Source organism: Oncorhynchus masou, chromosome 5 (genome assembly GCF_036934945.1).
Source record: "Oncorhynchus masou masou isolate Uvic2021 chromosome 5, UVic_Omas_1.1, whole genome shotgun sequence".
Taxonomy (NCBI): Eukaryota; Metazoa; Chordata; class Actinopteri; order Salmoniformes; family Salmonidae; genus Oncorhynchus; species Oncorhynchus masou.
In genome coordinates this window covers 35,423,554-35,440,271 of record NC_088216.1, presented here as the reverse complement: position 1 = coordinate 35,440,271, position 16,718 = coordinate 35,423,554, and the positions used below count along the sequence as shown (strand labels likewise).

Sequence of the window (16,718 nt, the reverse complement as noted above, 5' to 3'; positions counted from 1 at the left end):
GCATAACTAGCGCATCCAGAGATGCAACCTCTCTTATCATCACCCAGTGCCTGGGTTTACCTCCACTGTGCCCACACCCCACCATACCCGTCTGTACATTATGCCCTGAATCTATTCTACCACGTCCAGAAATCTGCTCCTTTTATTCTCTGTCCCAAACCCACTAGATGACCGGTTTTGATAGCCTTTAGCTGTACCCTCATCCTACTCCTCCTCTGTTCCTCGGGTGATGTGGAGGTTAACCAAGACCCTGCGTGTCCCCAGGAACTCTCAATTGTTGTCTTCTGTAACTGAAAAAGCCTTGGTTTCATGCATGTTAATATCAGAAGCCTCCTCCCTAAGTTTGTTTTACTCACTGCTTTAGCACACTCCGCCAACCCTGATGTCCTTGCCGTGTCCGAATTCCAGTTTAGGAAGGCCACCAAAAATTCTGCGATTTCCATACCCAACTACAACATTTTCCGTCAAGATATAACTGCCAAAAATGGGAGGAGTTGCTATCAACTCCAGAGATAGCCTGCAAAGTTCTGTCATACTTTCCAGGTCTATGCCCAAACAGTTCAAGCTTCTAATTTTAAAAATGAATCTCTCCAGAAATAAATCTCTCACTGTTGCCGCCTGTTATAGACCCCACTCTGCTCCCAGCTGTGCCCTGGACACTATATGTGAATTGATTGCCCCCCATTTATCTTCAGAGTTCGTTCTGTTAGGTAAACTGAGATATGCTTAACACCCCGGCAATCTAAACTAGATGCCCTCAATCTCACAAATTATCAAGGAACCCACCAGGTACAACCCCAAATCTGTAAACATGGTCACCCTCCTGACCAACTTGCTCTCTAAATACACCTCTGCTGTCTTCAACCAGGATCTCAGCAATCACTGCCTCACAATCTTAAATAAGCATGCCCCATTCAAAAAATTTAGAACTAAGAACAGATATAGCCCCTGGTTCACTCGACTTGACTGCCATTGACCAGCACAAAAACATCCTGTGGTGTCAGCATCGAATAGTCCCCGTGATATGAAACTTCTCAGAAAAGTCAGGAACCAATATACACAGTCAGATAGAAAAATCTAGTCTTTGCTTTCCTAACAGAAATTTGCATCCTGTAGCACTAGTTACAAAAGGATTTGGGCCACTGTAAAGTCCATTTAGAATAAGAGCACCTCCTTCCAGTTGCCCACTGCACTGAGACTAAGAAACTAAATAAATCAAATCAAAGTTAATTTGTTACGTGCGCCGAATACAACAGGTGAAGACCTTACAGTGAAATGCTTACTTACAGGCTCTAACCAATAGTGCAAAAACATATTAGATTAAATCTAGGATAATTGAGAACTTCAAAAAGCATTTTCTACGGTCGGCCATGCTTTCCACCTGGCTACCCCTACCCAAGTCCCCCCCACCCGCTTCTCCTTCACCCAAATCCAGATAGCTGACATTCTAAAAGAGCTGCAAAATCTGGACCCCTACAAATCAGCTGGGCTAGACAATCTGGACCCTCTCCAATATTATCAGCCGAAATTGTTGCAACCCCTATTACTAGCCTGTTCAACCTCTCTTTCATATCTCTGAGATCCCTAAAGATTGGAAAGCTGCCGCGGTCATTCCCCTCTTCAAAGGGGGAGACACTCTAGACCCAAACTGTTAGAGACCTAAATCCATCCTGCCCTACCTTTCTAAAGTCTTTGAAAGCCAAGTTAACAAACAGATCACTGACCATTTCAAATCCCACCCTTCTCCTCTTTGCAATCTGGTTTCAGAGCTGGTCATGGGTGCACCTTAGCCACGCTCAAGATCCTAAACAATATCATAACCGCCATTGATAAAAGACAGTACTGTGCAGCCGTCTTCAATGACCTTGCCAAGGCTTTTGACTCTGTCAATCACCGCATTCTTATTGTCAGACTCAATGCCTTGGTTTCTCAAATGACTGCCTTGCTTGGTTCGCCAACTACTTCTCAGACAGAGTTCAGTGTGTCAAATCAGAGGGCCTGTTGTCCGGACCTCTGCCAGTCTCTATGGGGGTCCCACAGGGTTCAGATCTCGGGCCGACTCTTTTCTCTGTACATATCAATGTTGTCGCTCTTGCTGCTGGTGAATCTCTGATCCACCTCTACGCAGATGACACCATTCTGTATACATCTGGCCCTTATTTGGACACTGTGTTAACAAACCTCTAAACGAGCTTCAAAGCCATACAACACTCCTTCCGTGGACTCCAACTGCTCTTAAATGCTAGTATAACTAAATGCATGCTCTTCACCCACCCACCCGACTTGCATCACTACTCTGGACGGTTCTGACTTAGAATATGTGAACAACTACAAATACCTAAGTGTCTGGTTAGACTGTAAACTCTCCTTCCAAACTCACATTAAGCATCTCCAATCCGAAATTAAATCTAGAACTGGCTTCCTATTTCACAACAAACCTCCTTCACTCATACCCTCATAAAACTGACCATCCTACCGATCCTTGACTTTGGCAATGTCATTTACAAAATAGCCTCCAACACTACTCAGTAAATTGTATGTAGTCTATCACAGTGCCATCCGTTTTGTCACTAAAGCACCATATACTACCCACCACTGCGACCTGTATGCTCTCGTTGGCTGACACTCGCTACATATCCGTCGCCAAACCCACTGGCTCCAGGTCATCTATAAGTCTTTGCTAGGTAAACTCCCGCCTTCTCTCAGCTCACTGGTAACCATAGTAACTCCTACCTGTAGCACACGCTCCAGCAGGTATATTTCACTGGTCATCCCCAAAGCCAACATCTCCTTTGGCCACCTTTCCTTCCAGTTCTCTGCTGCCAATGACTGGAACGAATTGCAAAAGTCACTGAAGCTGGAGTCTTATATCTCCCTCACTAACTGTAAGCATCAGCTGCCAGAGCTGCTTACCGATCACAGCACAGGTACACAGCTCATCTGTAAATAGCCCACCCAACTACCGTATCCCCATATTGCGTTTATTTTTTTGCACCCCGGTATCTCTACTTGCACATCATCTGCACATCTATCACTCCAGTGTTAATGCTAAATTGTTATTATTTCATCACTATGGCCTATTTATTGCCTTACCTCCCTAATCTTACTACATTTGCACACACTGTGCATCGGTTTTTCTATTGTGTTGTTGACTGTATGTTCGAATGTGTGACTGTGTTGTATTTGTCACACTGCTTTGCTTTATATTGGCCAGGTAGCAGTTGTAAATGAGAACTTGTTCTCAACTGGCCTACCTGGTTAAATAAAGGCGAAATAAATAAAATTGTAAAATATGCGTAAGTGTAATGTACTTGAATTAATCCATGCCAGTGTGTTGTGTAATGTTGCCACTTATGAATTACAAAAAAGCAAAATAGCGTAGATCCTGTTATCCTCATTGTGCAATAGTTATTCAGCTACTGAGGAAAATATCAGTTCAATATAAAAGTGCTCCTTTATTAAACCAATGTGTTTCGGCATTAAAGCATTCATCATGGTGCATGTGTACAGGCAGAACAGGCCAAGTGTATAGTTCCCATTCTAATGGGCATCTGCCCGCATCACAGTCCAACAGGTCAAAACCAAGCGACAGTGCTCCATGAAGAAGCAAGCACATCTTTCAGCCTGATCTAGCGTCCCCCGTCCCTACTCATCACCATGGGCTACAGTAGATTAGTCCATACAAAGTGCAACATTTTCTGTCCGAGCCATAATCATGACTTCCATTCCCTGTTCTCGCTCTGTTTCCAGCTGAAAACCCAATGAAACATGAATTGAAATTTAACTAAATCGCCTAACTAACCATCTGGCATAGCAGGGGTGTGAAGAATGTCCTTGTCCTTCTAAGACATTCTTCTGAATGGGATATCTAGTCAAAGACAGAGTAAGAAGAGGGGCAGAAACTGCTTCTCCAATAGAAATCCCCGATCAAGCTTGTAGGCGATGTCATGGTGATTTTGGCTAGCTAACTTCATGGGTAGGAGCACATCACCGGGTCTAACATTCGTCTTGTGCAGGCCATCAAATCAAAGGCACTCCTTCGATATATAGTTGTTTTTGACAAAAATGAAAACGTGTCAGTTCGTCACTTTCACAAAATTAGAGTAATAACATGTTCAACTACTTAAGACATTGGCTCGAATCTAGGATGTCCTTTTAGAAACTCTATGGTCAAGTCTCGAGACGAGTCTAGTCCATTGAGGTAGCATGATGGTGGACCAGACACAAGCATGGACTTGTCAGAATCAGGTATGTGCCACTTCTGTCAACCTAACTAACATTTCCATTCTCGTTTCACTAAGTTTTCTATCCTAATTTCAGGAAACTAGGCGTATGCCGCGGGTCACTACATTACAGGAGAAAGAAACAAAGAACATTTGAACGTAAATGTATTTATTTTCCTTCTGGAACATGTGAACTTTCATGTGCCTTAATTACAGACTTGTATGCCATCTGTAACTACGAATATATATTTTTTTAAATTACGAGCCTAGTTGGTTTAGCCACAGAAATGCAGAAACCTTTCCACTAGCCATGATTGGCTGAGATAACGAGTGGGCTGGACATGCCGAGAGATGAGTTTGGATTGGTCTGCCATATAGCACGCTTCTGTCTATTTGAGCTGGTCAGTATGTGTAGGTAATCCTGTCTAACGCAGCTTTTTTTTATTTTTAGAACTACACAAGTGTTCCTCTCCACTTTCTGGAGGACCGAGTTTTGAAATCAGTGGAATTTGAGCATGATAGCTAAGGAGAAAACGCCTGTCTCTGGAATACATCTTCAAAGTAAGGGCAACCATTGCATCCGAGACAGTGAGAGACGTCCGTCCATGATGTACACTACCGTTCAAAAGTTTGGGCTCATTTAGAAATGTACTTGTTTTTTAACCTCTTAATCTTGAAACTCTGGGGGCAGTATTTCATTTTTGGATAAGAAACGTTCCCGTTTTAAATGGGATATTTTGTCACGACAAGATGTTCGACTATGCATATAATTGACAGCTTTGGATAGAAAACACTCTGACGTTTCCAAAACTGCAAAGATGTTGTCTGTGAGTGCAACAGAACTGATGTTCCAGGCGAAACCCAGATAAAAATCCAATCAGGAAGTGCCCCATATTTTGAAAGCGCTGCATGCCAATAATGACTCCTTATATGGCTGTGCATGGGCTACGAATGAGCTTACGTTTTCTACGTATTCCCCAAGGTGTCTACAGCATTGTGACGTCTTTTTACGCATTTATGTTGAAGAATAGCCGTAAGGGACCACATTGAGCAAGTGGTCACATGATGGCTCCCGCAGAAAATCTTGCGTAAAGTACAGAAGTAGCCATTATTCCAATCGCTTCTAATGAGAAACCAATTGTCCTGGTGGATATATTATCAAATAGATATGTGAAAAACACCTTGAGGGTGATTCTAAACGATGTTTGCCATGTTTCTGTCGATATTATGGAGCTAATTTGGAAAAAAGTTTGGCGTTGTAGTGACTGCATTTTCCGGTCGATTTCTCAGCCAAACATGAAGAACAAACGGGAGCTATTTCGCCTACAAAAATAATATTTTGGGAAAAAAGGAACATTTGCTATCTAACTGGGAGTCTCGTGAGTGAAAACATCCAAAGTTCTTCAAAGGTAAATGATTTAATTTGATTGCTTTTCTTATTTTCGTGAAAATGTTTCCTGCTGCTAGCAGGGCATAATGCTATGCTAGGCTATGATACACAAATGCTTGTCTGGCGTTGGCTGTAAAGCATATTTTGAAAATCTGAGATGACAATGTGATTAACAAAAGGCTAAACTGTGTCTCAATATATTTAATTTGTGATTTTCACGAATAGGAATATTTTCTAGGGATATTTATGTCCGCTGCGTTATGCTAATTAGTTTCAGGCGATGATTACGCACCTGGATCCGGGAAGGGTAGTATCAATTAAGGTATAGGGGGCAGCATTTTCACTTTTGGATAAATAGCGTGCCCAATTTCAACATCCTGCCACACTCATGCCAGGAATATATGATATGCATATGATTATTAGATGTGGATAGAAAACACTCTGAAGTTTCTAAAACTGTTTCAATCATGTCTGTGACTATAGCATAACTTATGTAGCAGGCAAAACCCAGAGGACTAACTGTTCAGAATTTTTTTCTTTTTTGCCTCTGACCGTTCCCTCTGTCTTTGCCAAGGGATATTTGATAGGGACCATTTTACAGTTCCTACCACTTCCACTGGATATCACCAGTCTTTGGAATTTGGTTGAGGTTATTCATTTGTGCAAAGAAGAAGAAGAACATCCTGGAACAGGGTTACCCTACTGAGAGTTGCACAAGACGTAAAAAGGAGCATGGTTTGTTTACTTGCTGTATTGAACACAGATAGCCCCACCTACAATTTGATTGATTATTAACGTTTAAAAATACCTAAAGTTGTATTACAAAAGTAGTTTGAAATATTTTGGCAAAGTTTATAGGCAACTTTTGAAATATTTTGTAGTCACGTTTTTGTAAGCTGTTTTTTTCTGGATTAAACGCGCTTTATAAATGGACATTTTGGGTATATATGGACGGAATTAATGAAAAAAAAATGACCAATTGTGATGTTCATGGGACATATTGGAGTGCCAACAAAAGAAGCTCATCAAAGGTAATGCATGTTTTATATTTTATTTCAGCGTTTTGTGTAGCGCCTGCAGGTTTGAAATATGCTACCCTCTTTATTGACATAGTGCTATCATCAGATAATAGCTTCTTAATGTTTTCGCCGAAAGGCTTTTTAAAATCTGACATGTTGGCTGGATTCACAACGAGTGTAGCTTTAATTGAGTATCTTACATGTGTGATTTAATGAATATTTGATTTTATATCATTATTTGAATTTGCCGCGCTGCATTTTCCCTATACCATAAGAAGTATTAAAGAATTGATCAGAAATATAGTGTAGACATTGTTAATGTTGTAAATGACTACTATAGCTGGAAACGGCTGTTTTTTTATGGAATATCGACATAGGCATTATCAGCAACCATCACTCCTGTGTTCCAATGGCAATTCTGTTAGCACAGCCGAAAACTATTGTGCTGATTAAAACCTCTTAGAGATCGGGCTACTTTTTTCAACATTCTGTTAAAAATCACGCAACATTTCAACGTCCTGCTACTCATGCCAGGAATATAGTATATGCATATGATTAGTATGCGTGCATTGAAAACACTGAAGTTTCTAGAACTGGTTCAATGGTGTCTGTGACTATAACAGAACGAGTTCCGTGGTCAAAATCGCAAGGAAACCTGATCACAAAATCGACTGAGAAAAAATCCATCCGCCAGTCTATGTATTGTCTATTGGAAGGAAAAATACTTAAAGGGTGAGATTACAGTTCCTACAGCTTCCACATGTCGTCGCCAGTGTTGTGATTTCGATTCAACTAAATCCTAAATCCTTGATCATCTGAGTAATAGCCACATCCGGTTTTCAGGTCCACAGCTGTGAAAAATGGAACCGGAAAAGCTGGCTACGTTTTCCAAACTTGTGCCTATTGAATAGAGATCGCTCCGTGATCAATTTGATCATTTATTAATGTTTACTAATACCTAAAGTTGGATTACAGAAGTAGTTTGAAGTGTTTTGTCAAAGTTTATAGGCAACTTTTTTAATTTAAAAAAAATAACGTTGCATTTAAAAATGGTGTTTTTCCTGGATCTGACGGTCTTCATAAATGGACATTTTGGGTATAGAAGGACCGATTTAATCAAAAAAAAGACCCAATTGTGATGTTTATGGGACATATAGGAGTGCCAGCAAAGAAGCTCGTCAAAGGTAATGAATGTTTTATATTTTATTTCTGCGTTTTGTGTAGCGCCGGCTACACTAATTCCTTTGTTTACGTCCCCTTCTGGTATTTCGGGGTGATGCATGCTATCAGATAATAGCTTCTCATGCTTTCGCCGAAAAGCATTTTACAAATCTGACTCGTTGGCTAGATTCACAACGAGTGTAGCTTGAATTGAGTACCCTGCATGTGAGTTTTAATGAACGTTTGAGTTTTAACGAGTGCTATTAGCATTTGGCGTAGTGCATTTGCATTTATTGTTGGCAAGGTGGGACGCTAGCGTGTCGGGTGGGCCAGAGAGGTTAAAGAAGCATTCAAACTGGCCTTCTTTAGACTAGTTGAGTATCTGAACATCAGCATTTGTGGGTTCGATTAAAGGCTCAAAATGGCAAGAAACAAACAACTATCTTCTGAAACTCGTCAGTCTATTCTTGTTCTGAGAAATGAAGGCTATTCCATGCGAGAAATTGCCAAGAAACTGAAGATCGTACAAGACTGTGTACTACTCCCTGCACAGAACAGCGCAAACTGACTAAACAGAAACGAAAGAGGAGCGGGAGGCCGCCGTGCACAACTGAGCAAGAGGACAAGTACATTAGAGTGTCTAGTTTGAGAAACAGATGCCTCACAAGTCCTCAACTGGCAGCTTCATTAAATAGTACCCGCAAAACACCGGTCTCAATGTCAATAGTGAAGAGGTCGACTCCGGGAATGCTTTTCTTCTAGGTAGAGTTCCTCTGTCCAGTGTCTGTGTTCTTTTGCCCATCTTAATCTTTTACTGTTATTGGGCAATCGGAGATTGAGTTTTTTTCTTTGCAACTCTGCCTTGAAGGCCACACTTCAGAGGATGTGAATGATGCTGAATGGGTGTAGACAAAGAATAGCTCTCCAGTAGGTACTAAAACATTCAAAGGCCATTTTCTCAAAAATGAAGTTACAAGTTCATCAACTTTCAAAGCAGAATGACTTTCCCATTGTTCCTCAAATGCAGTGTATGATATATCATTTTGCAGCTCTGTGTCTCTGCTTTATCCAATGTAAAAAAAAAACACCATTTCAAATTTTGCTACATAAGACCGAATCAAGGCGGTCAGTCACATATAATAATCCAGGAGTTACAGTAACTGGATGTGAGATTGATGAATAAAATGCAAGAGGCATTGCATTGTTGTGTAATGTTGTCAGTTACTAATTTTAATTCAATAAGCGAAATTGTTAAGGTTTGGCCACTTTCCTATTTATCTCATTGTACAATATTTATTCAGCCACTGAGGTAAATTCATGATTTTGGTTAATATTCTTTTGAAGAAACAACTATGTAAATAAGCAGTATCATGGGAATTCCAGCAGCCACTAACCCATCTCAACTTGTTGGTGTGATCATCTGCTCAGGATAAGAAATTGCGGGCATGCCAATGGCACGGTCTCTGACCAAACATTTGAGGCCCTACTCTTGGCCGCAGAGACTACATTATGATGTTTTAAATCTACTTTCCTGCTATTCTACACATTTTGCCATGGGGCAAAGAGAAAGATGTACAGTTTAAAAGCTAATTTCCTACAATTGTGCACATTTTGCCATGGCTTATGCAGTGTTCTTATGCTAAGTCCCTCAAACATAAAAACAAAATCAATGGGCCATGACATGACACTTTTGGAATGTTAGATTCTCCAGGACTGTCTACATTTACATTTAAGTCTAGTTTTTAATTTGGTGGTTGTTAGTTCTCAAAGATAAATACAGCACTCCAATATCTAGATCTGGTTTTAGTTGTTTAAGTTTACATTGAAAATATGTTTTGTCATTCTGAAATAAAAAATCTATATATTTTCTGGGGTGGCGGCAAAAATTTAAATTGTTTAAACAATTTACATGAACAAAAAGGGGAAACACTGCACATTGATTCTGTTGAAGAATGGAGGAACTTGGAGCTGTCATAGTCAGATAACACACTTGACTAAAGGCTGATCCTTCACCTTGTTTGGTAAGGAATGGGACTATCGTTCAAGGAACAATCTGTATATCATCTACGAAATGACCATTGAACTTTAGGACATATTGCAAACTGTGGCTTTAAAACAAATAGCATCTATCATTACAGAATGAGTCTTCAAATAGGCCTATCGCCATGGTTTAGAATGAAATTCTGCCATTAACAAGGCCCTCACGAACCAGCACCTCAGGCCCTGAGGACCCTAGGGCTAATGAACAGAGTTGTGTGTGGCCTGGGTTCAACATCGAACATGGACAACTCAGTGAGAAATGAGCAGAGACCAAGAGACTATACTCATTGTATGGTAACGCGTGTGATGCGTCAGACACATAGGACTGACTCATCCTTCAATTCCATCTGTGAAGGAACTTAGGATCATAAATATCGACCCACACACTATGGCAACTCAAGGCAGAATTGAGCTGAGTGGCAGTGCTATTCCTGATTTTTATATTTCAAGGTTGCTGAAGACATTTGTTTACAACTTAATATGCGTGTAAAGACACAAGACAACAATGCAGGTCAAAAAGATACAAACCTGTTTGTCCTTATTTTGTATCTTCATGTTTCTCTTCACCGTCGCTGCATCTATGACACAGAAATATATTTATTTATTAAAGTGAAAAACAAAACACACTAACCTTAATAGGACCTGGTCAAATTATTTGCAAAGGGGGTGGGGGGGTATTTCTAGTTGACTAGTCCTGTAGAAAGTTCTTCTGCATAAAAGATCATTGATATTAGTAATCTTAAAATGTAAATGAAACACAGCTGAAGGTAATATACAATAAACAGGTGATCATTGGTTTGTCACATTTCTCCATCGATAGATTTGTGTTACACTACACCATGCCCTTTTTGTGAGACATTAAATCTAGGCCTCCATGATTGGGCACCATGAATAATTACAATGTAATTACTGCAAGTCTGACTCATGTGTCAACTTGTCTAGGCTATATGTGAAATAAAATGTGCAACTTAAGTTAGACACTTGTAAATTACAGCACAACACTTTGAAAGTAGTGAGCCAAACTAGGAAACAAACTATCGGATTAAAATAACCACCAAATGCACTATTGCTTTCTAAATTAAGTTTGCCCCTAAACTCAGACAAAAATGTATTCGCTCATAGCGAGCTCTTATTTGGGGATAGCTTTTTTGTTTATAAGTTTACAAAAGGAACCTTAAGTGGTGCAGGGGGCTATTTTACCTGTGCAACCAGGGTCTTTGTTTTCTGTTGCACAGAGGCGCACCTGGTGTAGATCGCCTACAAAAAATTCCATAGGAATAATGTACCTACCGTTGGGAACGTGCCTTTAATGGTAAGGACTTGTGCTGGCTATCATTAAGTAGTAGCCTATAGAGCATAATTGCTACAAGTTGGCTAGCAAATTGATCGTTCTTATATGATTAAGACCACGTTAATCATCAAAACATCTCCGCAAAAAAAAAAACTACATCGGCGGGAACCGTGTCCTATTTATATTAGCAATCTATCGAGCTAGCCAGTCTGCTAACTCTAATGTCACTGCAATGATGTTATATATTCCAGTCCTTACACGTGTTAACACCCCCTTAAACTCCTCGCAGGGACACCGCCGCTACCCCTCAATAAGACCTCACCTACCCGGGCAACACTCACCAGTCAGGCCATCAGCTGCCGAACACTGGGTTTTACCCCCGCATTTATTTCCAAGGACACAAAACGCCATGACAGTTTAGAAAAATGCATACAAAATTTGAGGGGGGGTGGGAGACGGCGGAAAAAAACTCCGTACAATTTCTTAATCCTCTTAAAGCACAAGAGCAGAGGAGTTCATTCATGAGGGATGCACGAGTTCGAGACTCCCCAACCATACCACAACACAAGACCCAGCAATACAACACAGAGTAAAAAAAAAAAAAGTTAAAAAACCTACTTACCTAAAATGGCTACTGCTGCAGCCAAAATACAAACAGCTATTATTTGGTGAAGTTTAGCACTGGCCGCCTGCTACAACAGCCTAACCTTAATTGGACCCGTAACATTCTATTTTTCATTGGCTGCACCATAGCGCAGCTGGGTCGATGGATATTTCCATTGGTTCTCCAGCTGTCAAACAAGGAGTGCCGTTCTACGTTTGTCTGAGAGCTACATATTGCATATCTTTGCTATTTGGGATCACTGGGACGTCCATACCACCATATAAATTGTAAATGTTTAGGGTTATGGCTAGGTTATGTTTAAGGTAAGGGTAGGGGATGAGGTTAGGATTTAGGATATGGACGTCCCAATGATCTAATATAGCACTAACCCATATTGCAAGCACCATTGTGCACTTTTAGTTATTTGCGTTGATGTGCACCCTTTATGTGACTGGTTGTATAGTAGTAATTCGCTTACCATAAAACCGCACGAAAACCTCCTTTTTCGGCCATGAAAGTCACTCGGTTTTCGGTCCTTCGTTTAACACGTTTTTTTTTCGTGGTCTCAATCTAATGGTTTCATTGCTGTACGGCTCTCCGGTGGTTTTATATTTCTTCTTCCTTGCATTCACCAATCATGGTGCTTTCGTTGAAGGAAAAAAAATGTAACATTCCACGTCTTTGCTCATGTTTAATTTCCCGGATGTGAAATTTCCTGGATTATAACGCGTTGGCATTCTTCAGTATTTAATCAGCAAAATGTATTTTGTCCGTTAACTGCTGTGAAGTCTTCAGAGTTAGTGACACATTTTGTGATTCCCCATATGGGGTGGTTGTAGATTGCTGTGAGTTAAACCTACAAGTATCATTCAGTCATAACACTTTGTTTTGAAACATGTTTGTATAGGGACATATGTATGGTGAGGTGTCCTGGTTTACCTGGCTAATGCTCAGGTAGGTCACTGTCTCGTTTCTTAGCCTCCCCTTGCTGTAGGCTAGGGTTTACTGTACAAGGGAGATATTCAGTGGCTTGGACAGTTCACCTCGATTATTGTCTGTCACTTTCTCTTGGCTATGCTATAGAGTCAGGTGAAAAAACCAGTTGAATACAATGAATAAACCAGGTGAGACGGGTGAGGTAAGATTATTTATTGCCCATGCCCCTCTCGACTACAGGTGGATAGTACATTTAAGTCTGTAGTCCTATTCCAGCTTTCATTCTCCATTCTACTGGTATTCAGTAGCAAGCCCCCCCCCCACCCAAATACATATTACAACCTACATGTTGTGATAATTGCATTGTATGCGCTATAACCTGTTAATTCATATGCCTTGCGACCGTGATATATCGGCTTACAGGTCAAGACAATAAGAAGACAGACACAGTGACAGGATCAATTCAACCACACCTTTGTTTAATCACAAAACCGGATAGTAACCACTTTCCAGTGATATCTACAAAGGACATTGCATGTACAGTAACAGACATCAAGCAAGTTAATGTTTCTGACATCTTCGGACCACTAAAGAACTTTTGATTTAGAAACACACAGAGTTACCACAAGTCGCAAAGAAAACAGGAGCTGCCTCCACTATTCCAGCATAATTTTAATTTCAACATTTCAATATAGTCCAATCAACGTAAGCTAAATATGATGTGGCTGCCCATGGTTCCTATATCTGTGTGGGCGCGTTCGTGCAAGTTGAAAAACATGTTGAGTCACCCTACTTGTAGAGAAAAGCCAATGCCACCCTCCTCTCTTTCATGTTGATGAAACGGTCTATCACTCTATCACTCTGTCATACAGTACACTCTTTTATTTGTTGTTGTCCTAAGCTAGCTGTCTAAAATGCTTGCTCGTTAGCCTAACTTCCATTCATGGGCAACTTTAGCTAGTTAACATTAGCCTTCTACATCTAGCTACATATTGAACTTCCATCGTCTCAGGCCAAAAACACAACAATGTATTAATTATCGATTGGATCTGAACCACATGTCCAAATCTCTTATCTCCATCCATGGATAATTTAGGAAAGGGACAATTTTAGCTAGCTGCCTAGCTAGCCACTGGAGGGCAACAGCACAATGAGATGCAACAATTCAAGTTTTTTTGTGAATGACATGTGCTCTCAATGGGATTTGATAGGAGTGATGTCAAAGCCAAGCTGGCTTCCCTTGACAGTTTTTTTTGATGCACCAGGACCATTCACAGTTGAGGTCGCTAAGTTTAGCTCAATGCTGATTGGCACATTTTTGATACTTTTTTTGGTCAAGTAAGGCCAGATGCTCGCTGACTTCCCTTGCATTCATGAAGGAAAATTATGAAACAGAGAGACTAAAGACACATTCTTTTTTTTGGGGGGGGGGAAGCTCAGTCCCCCTTCGCATCCATGATCCAGCCACTGCTGATATCCCAAATCCTGGTACTGTAGCACATGACTAACTTCCTCTGGGATTCAATCAATCAAGCACCACATGCACCATTGGTACCAGGTTAACAATTATTGTGCTGAATTCTAGGCCTATATGAAAGTATCCATTGTTAATGCATAACCACCTACTAACTAGATAAACTAAGTGGAAACAGTAGGCCTGTAAAATGAAGTGCTACCAACCTCCCCACACAGAAGCCCTTTCCCTAATGAGATGTCTCTTCTGAAAATAAATGACTTCATTTCCATCAAAGGATGCCGGAGTTATACAAAATTGCTTAATTAAAATCTTAAATATTGGGTAGCTGTTACAGAATGTCACTATAAGCATTGTTATTGTAACATTGTTACCACTTTTCATTATGTCACAATATGCTTTGGTATTGTAACTTTGCTATAACTTTTATAATGCAACAATAACAGTTATTTTAACATCTCTACCACTTTTCATGATGTCACAATAACAGTGCTTCTTCTTGGTCAGGTTTTCTTATAAAATATGTGTTCTCAATGACTTACCTGGTTCGTTAAGGCAAAAACAAGCTTGATAGCAAGGGCATTCTTAAAGTATTCATAAGCACTACATAAATACTTCACACATAATGTTGCCACCATTTATATACATGGTTGGGGAGTATCGAATGACATGTAATCCGTTACATGTAAGGCATTAGAGAAAAAAAACAGTAACTAATCTGTTACACTACCAGCAAAAATATTGTAATAAGATTACAGATACTTTTGAAAAACTAGATAATTACTTCAGGATTACTTTTAAATTCATAAAGGATGTTTGCGAAGAAAACATATTTGACACTTCTGTTTTCTCAATGACAATCGAATCAGCATTGAAAAAAGGTGCAAATGTAAAAGAAATTCACCTGAGCGAGTCTGACCACAAGTCAGAGACCATTATGATGACACACCAAATGTGTTTGATGGATTGCTGGAAAAGAGCAATAATATGTTTTTGTAGGCTACAGTCCAAGCTATGTCTTCAAATGGTGTGACTGCTGTCGGCATCCAAAAATTATCCAACTTGAATAAACGCTTGGAGACAGCAGTGGTATAGTCTACGGCGATACGGATATCACTTATTATTGATATCTACTTACCACATTGACGTGACTCACACTGCTGCGCTCTCATTTAGCTATTTGGGCCTTACTGATTGTGGTTGTTTTGGATGGCTGTTCACACATCTAAATGTGTATTGGAACCCAATAATGGTTGAATTCAATAAGTTTAAATTGCCTATCAATCAATGTTTTTTAAACCAATGGACAGCCATGCAACAGCTGCATAGTGCGGATCCCAGCCTATGGAATAAAAGTGGGGCTTTTATTGCTCAATCCAATTCATGCTGATAAAAAAAAATCCATAGACCTGATGGACACATGCTCAAACTCATACCATTTTGATAGACCTAAAGAGGCAATCTGTAGTTGCTCCATCCATTTTTGGATTTATAAATTATATATATATATATATATATACACAGTTGAAGTCAGAAGTTTACATACACCTCAGCAAAATACATTTAAACTCAGTTTAACAATTCCTGACATTTAATCCTAGTAAAAATTCCTTGTCGTCAAATCAGTTAGGATCGCCACTTTATTTGAAGAATGTGAAATGTCAGAATAATAGTAGAGAGAATGATTTATTTCAGCTTTCATTTCTTTCATCACATTCCCAGTGGGTCAGAAGTTTACATACACTTAATTAGTATTTGGTAGCATTGCCTTTAAATGGTTTAACTTGGGTCAAATGTTTCAGGAAGCCTTTCACAAGCTTCACACAATAAATTGGGTGAAATTTGGCCCATTCCTCCTGACAGAGCTGGTGTAACTGAATCAGGTTTGTAGGCCTCCTTGCTCACACACGCTTTTTCAGTTCTGCTCACAAATTTTCTGTAGGATTGAGGTCAGGGCTTTGTGATGGCCACTCCGATACCTTGACTTTGTTGTCCTTAAGCCATTTTGCCACAACTTTGGAAGTATGCTTGGGATCATTGTCAATTTGGAAGACCCATTTGCGACCAAGTTTTAACTTCCTGTAAGGTGCTGGGTGTCGTGAAGTTGAAGTCAGGCGCAGGAAAAGCAGAGAGTTCAATATAGTGCTCCTTTAATGCACACACGGTGAACCACAGCCACCCCACTTATGGGTCCTCAAACAAAATGTCCCAGACACGGGGAACGAAAACAGTCCAGCACTAAATACACAAACACGTTCGTCTGTAGCAAACACCAGGGTTACAATGATCAAAGAAACGGGCGGGCCGGCTGACTAATAAAGCCTAACTAATACAACCAACTCAAAACAGGTGTAATCAATAAACACATAAGGAGGGGAAAAAATAATCAGTGGCAGCTAGTAGGCCGGTGACGACGACCGCCGAGCGCCACCCGAACGGGAAGGGGAGCCACCTTCGGTTGGAGTCATTAAAACTCATTTTTCAACCACTCCACAAATTTCTTGTTAACAAACTATAGTTCTACTTTGTGCATGACACAAGTAATTTTTCAAACAATTGTTTAAAGATAGATTATTTCAC

The 16,718-nt window shown here is 40.2% G+C and overlaps 1 protein-coding gene across 10 annotated transcripts in view; it reads right to left on the bottom strand.

Moving 5' to 3' along the window:
• The window catches only part of chd6 (chromodomain helicase DNA binding protein 6), a 103,152-nt gene extending 90,728 nt beyond the window's left edge, over positions 1-12,424 (bottom strand). For 8 of the 10 annotated variants that reach the window (XM_064965446.1, XM_064965454.1, XM_064965450.1 and 5 more), the window contains exons 1-2: positions 11,466-11,668; positions 10,362-10,411 (exon numbers count right to left, since the gene is read on the bottom strand). In XM_064965446.1, the coding sequence (XP_064821518.1) occupies positions 10,362-10,411; positions 11,466-11,535 (120 nt within the window). In that variant the 5' untranslated portion in view covers positions 11,536-11,668. Of the gene's footprint in view, positions 1-10,361; positions 10,412-11,465; positions 11,669-11,746; positions 11,833-12,206 lie in introns of those variants that run through there. The other 2 variants (XM_064965453.1, XM_064965452.1) reach the window with 2 other exon arrangements.
• Between the last annotated feature and the right edge of the window lie 4,294 nt (positions 12,425-16,718).